This window comes from Telmatherina bonti (assembly GCF_933228915.1).
Source record: "Telmatherina bonti genome assembly, chromosome: 23".
Lineage (NCBI taxonomy): Eukaryota > Metazoa > Chordata > Actinopteri > Atheriniformes > Telmatherinidae > Telmatherina > Telmatherina bonti.
This window is the reverse complement of record NC_136632.1, coordinates 4,999,467-5,004,629: the sequence shown is the minus strand read 5'-3', so window position 1 is coordinate 5,004,629 and position 5,163 is coordinate 4,999,467. Positions and strand designations below refer to the sequence as shown.

Below are 5,163 nucleotides of genomic sequence, written 5' to 3'. Positions count from 1 at the left end.
ACACATTCAGGTATGACTTTTAAACAAACAGCGATGCTGTTTGCAGACGGTCATCTCTTACATCTGCTGGTCTCCTTTCAGGTCCAGGCCCAGTTCGTGGAGCGGCGAACACACGAGGAGTTTGAAAAACTCCATAACTTCCTGCGTGCCGAGGAAGAGTCCAGGATGACGGTGCTGAGGAGGGAGGAAGAGCAGAAGACGGAAGAGATGAGGCAGAAGATTGAAGACGTGGAGCGAAACATTGCAGCTGTGTCTGAAAGCATCCGAGCTCTGGAGGAGGAGATGGCTTCGGAGGACATCTCTCTCATCCGGGTAAGTTTCTACATGATGCCATTTTCTATAAACGCATTGATACATCTGTCAATATGTTATCCTTTGTTTCAGAGCTGCAAGAGTTCACTTGACAGGTAAGACATTTTAAACCTTTTCCTTTCTTTGCTCTGTTTTATCACAACATGCAAAGTGGAGTGTTTTTCTGTTGTCTGCAGAGCCAGTCATCCAGTTGGAGATCCGACGATGGCTCCAGCTGCTCTCATAGATGTGGCCAAATATGTCGGCTCTTTGACTTTCCAAGTGTGGCAGAAGATGCATAAAATTGCCAAATACAGTAAGTTCAAATTAATACAGTGACCTTTCCCTTTCTTACAACCCTGATTGTAAACTGTTGACATCCTGTGCACCATGTGAAGAAAACCAAAATGCAATGTGCAAAGTAATAAAATTAGAGGCCAGTTATATCTACTTACTTTGGGTTCATATTTTACACTCTTTTTTTTATTAATTTTATTGCTATTTTATCTTGTTTTTTCCTTCATTTGATCTTTGCGTGCAAAATGAGAACTCTGAGCTTTAAAACTGCAGTATGACTTTGTTTGATTGGCGCTGGAGCACCGTTTTGGGATGAGTAACGTCTTAAAAGGACCACAGAAGAAGAAGACAGCACACATGTACACGTGTTGAAGTAAGCCTCGTTTCCACCAACAGGTGTGAATCGGGAAGCATTTTTACACATAAAACCTGGGATATGCAGGCACCCTGCATATCTGACCTGTAACCCTCCATCATGGTACCAATCAAATCAATCTGACCCAAAAGGTGGGAGATTGGCAAATTGTGACCCTTTCATTAAAAAAAAAAAAAAAAGTAATTTCCTTTGCGACCTGGCTTTGGAGCGCCAGATTTTCTTTTTGTTGTTAAAATCTCTGTTAAAAATGATGAAAAAGGTAAGAGTTGGATGTCAAATGGTGGAAACGAGCCTTTAGTTACCTCTGCTGAGGCCTCAGCTATGCCCATCTTTACCACTAGATGTCAGTAATTCTCACACATTGTACTTTTCAAATCACAAGCATTAAGTTTGGACGTCTGGCCCTGTCCCCTGAGCACAGAGATTCCTCCTTATTCTCCAATTCTTTTTTCAGATATTAAATGCTGTCTAGAAATTTCTCACAATTTCACATTAAAGAACATTTTTCTGAATTTTTTTAACCGTTTGTGTCAGATTGCTGAAGCTCTGTTTATCTCTCTCTCTCTCTGAAATGCTCCTTTTATACCCAGTCATGTTACTGACCTGCTGCCATTAATCTGATTAGTTGTCAGTCTCTAGTTATCAGCGTCGCAGCTATATTTGTAGAAAGGTGCAGTTTTGCTTTCCTGAGGGGGAATAAATGTGATTTTTGTGTGAACTTCGGAGTAACCACAGCTGAAAATCTGCCATGTTTCCTTCAGCTCCCGTCACTCTGGACCCCAACACCGCCGCCCCCTGGCTCGTCCTGTCAGACGACCTCACCAGCGTCCATGACAGCAACGAGAAGCAGAAGCTGCCGGACAACCCGGAGAGATTCGATCCCGACACCGCTGTGCTGGGCCGGGAGGGCCTGACCTCGGGCAAGCATGCCTGGGAGGTGAACGTGGGAGATAACACGGCTTGGGTTGTCGGCGTGGCGAAAAAATCTGTCAAGAGGAAAGAGAAAGTGTCTTCAGTCCTGAATAACGGCTACTTGTGTGTGTACTTTTACCACAAAATGTACTTTGCAGGCACCTCTCCTCTGACACGGTTAAATCTGAAAACCAATCCTCAGAAGGTCAGAGTGCAGCTGGACTGTGACAAGGGGAGGGTGTCGTTCTATGACCCGCACAACAACAGCCACATCTACACCTTCAAACACGCCATCACTGAGGCGGTCTTTCCTTACCTCTGGGTGGGCTGCCAGAAATGCCCTCTGACAGTCGAACCAGCAGAAGTTTCCCTGACTGTTGCAGAGTTTTGTTAAGCATCCAACTTTTCTTTTTTCACTTCTAAACTGCAAAACCTGTTTGAATCAATCTGCAAAATTTCAGCCATTTCTTTGTTTTGAGGCTGTGTCCAGATTTGTGTCGCTTTAGAAATGTTGACATGCTTTTATTAGGATGGAAAGCAGAAAAGGACATTTCATGTATTACACTAGGGAGTATGATCGAGTTTGCCGTCTGTCTAAACATTTCTCCTTATTTTTGGAGACATATCACATCCACTACTGATTCTGGGAAAAACTCTACTGATGTTTTACTAATAAACTATATGCAAGTTTTCTGGATTTCCTTATTTTTCCATCTAAGGTCTTTTTCACTCATTTCTGACAAGTAGTTGAGGATTATATATTGCACAAAGGTTACAAAGGAACAATATCATCAGTCCCGGAAGCCATTCTACCTTCTTTCTAGAGGGAAGAAGCACTTATATGTTTTGTATTATTGACATGAAAGTAAAATTAAAATATATCTTTCATGACCCTGAGGAGGGATTATAGTTGTGTGTTTGTGCGTGTGTGTATGTGTGTGTGTGTGTATATATATATATATATATATATATATATATATATATATACACACTACTCACAAAAAGTTAGGGATATTCAGCTTTTGGGTGAAATTTCACAACAAGCCTAAAATGCCTTCAAACCTGTACAGGTGAACTTAATGTGATCTTCTCTAAGCTTTTAAATGCACATGTCCAACTGTTAAATGTTTCAATAAATTTTGCACAAGTTGCTGTTCTCTAACAAGGAGCTTAACGGCAAAAATCACGGCAGGTGTGTGATCCTTGAATTGACCAATAAATCTCCTGGTTCAATTAGAGCTGGTGTTTAAACAGTTGTCCTCATCATGCTGTTCACATTTTGACATCATGAGACCAAGACGACACCTAACAATGGAACAACAGTCCCTTGCCATTGCGATGCTTCAAACAGGACGTTCTCAGACAGAAGTGGCCACTGAGCTTGGAGTGTCACAGAGTGTCATCAGCAGGTTGCAACAGAGATATGGAGAGACTGGAAGAGTCACAGAAAGGCCTAGAAGTGGACGTCCTTTGGCCACATCCCGTGCTGATGACCGCTACATTGTGAACACTGCTCTGAGAAACCGGATGATGAATGCCACTCAACTCCAGGCACGTTTAAGAGAGGTGAGAGGCACCCAAGTGTCTCGTCAGACCATTCGAAACCGTTTACATCAGCGTGGTCTGCGTGCTAGACGACCTGCACGGGTACCTGACCACCACCAGGCACAGGCATCATCGTCTTGCATGGGCCAGGGAGCATTTACGCTGGACGAGGAACCAGTGGGCCTCAGTGCTGTTCTCTGATGAAAGTCGATTCACACTGAGCAGAGATGATGGCCGGCAACGATGTTGGAGACGTCAGGGAGAGCGCTATGCATCAGCCACTGTTGTCACCAGGCCAGCTTTTGGTGGTGGCGGTGTTACAGTGTGGGCAGGGGTGTCCACTTGGTACAGAACTGCCCTACACTTTGTGAATGGTACAGTGACAAGCCCATACTACCTGAATAACATCATTAATCCAGTGATTGTGCCCCTACATGAACAGCACAGGCCTAATTTCATCTTCATGGACGACAATGCTCCTGCTCATCGAGGCCGCATCATCAGGGAACGGCTGTTGGAGACTGGTGTACCTCAAATGGAATGGCCTGCACTCTCTCCAGACCTGAATCCCATTGAAAACCTGTGGGATCAGCTGAGCCGTCGTGTAGAGGCTCGAGACCCTGCACCCCAGAACCTCAATGACCTGAGGGCTGCCCTTCAAGAAGAGTGGGATGCCATGCCTCAGCAGGCAATAAGTTGCCTTGTGAACAGCATGAGACGTCGTTGTCAAGCTGTAATTGATGCTCAAAGGCACATGACGAGATATTGAGACGTTCACATTTTTTGTTGTGGTGTAACTACCATTGTTGTTACCTTTTGTGTTGAATAAATTTTTTGAGATGAGGAAATCAGTAGTGCATCCTTCTACTTAAATGTCTTACTTTTATGATATTATATCACTGTAGCATGAACATATTGCATTTTCCATAAATTTCACCTGAAAGCAAAATATCCCTAACTTTTTGTGAGTAGTGTATATATATACCGCAGTATATCCATAAAGTATATAATGTATGCACACTGTCTTTTTTTTTACCTGTGTACTTTTATTTTTTAAGACACTATGGTATCAGGCCGGTGGTGTAGTGGTCAGCACTGTGTGCACGTTAGATTGATTGGGGACCTTAATAAATTAAATGAAAATTGGACTAAGTGGTTAAGAACATGGATGAATAATTTAGTGTTTTATATTTATTATTGTAACATTGTAGATTTTTTTTATGTACATCATACATAATACATAATATGTATTTTTGTCTACTTTCCATGTTATTCATTCCATAACTTAATTTCTTTTTCGAACATTAATTCTTGTCTGAAATAACCTTTTCTGCTACATTTCCAGCATTTATTACCTGTTTCTTTCTCACCAGAGCCCTGCAGCCTTGGTGACTTTGCAGGTGTGCAGTTAAAGACAAAACTGCCTCTTTGTTTATTTATTTAGCCAGTGCAGAATTCATGGTGGAGACAATGGCTGGAAGATGCTCAGCCCCTCCCACATGTGCACCCACCACCACGCTTCACAGTTCCAAGGTCGTCCTGATCCGCTTCAGACATCATGGCGCTGTATTTATGATCAGAATAAATTCCTCCAAAAGGCCGGCACGTTGCCTTGATGTTGATTTCAGATGCATTTCTCTGAGCAGGCCGGGTGAAATCTCCCCCATCTCTCTGATTGCAGACGCTCAGAGTTGCAGAGCTACCGGGAGACCCTGATAACATTTTGGGGATCTTTCCGCATC

The 5,163-nt window shown here is 43.0% G+C and overlaps 1 protein-coding gene across 1 annotated transcript in view; it reads left to right on the top strand.

Annotated features, from left to right (window-relative positions):
• Positions 1-2,505, top strand: part of LOC306773540 (E3 ubiquitin-protein ligase TRIM35-like) — a 3,383-nt gene extending 878 nt beyond the window's left edge. The window contains exons 3-7 of the mRNA XM_079263393.1: positions 1-10; positions 82-312; positions 385-407; positions 489-607; positions 1,726-2,505. The exon at positions 1-10 is cut by the window's left edge and continues 86 nt beyond it. Of these exons, the coding sequence (XP_079119519.1) occupies positions 1-10; positions 82-312; positions 385-407; positions 489-607; positions 1,726-2,270 (928 nt within the window). The 3' untranslated portion in view covers positions 2,271-2,505. The remainder of the gene's footprint in view (positions 11-81; positions 313-384; positions 408-488; positions 608-1,725) is intronic.
• The last annotated feature ends 2,658 nt before the right edge of the window (positions 2,506-5,163 follow it).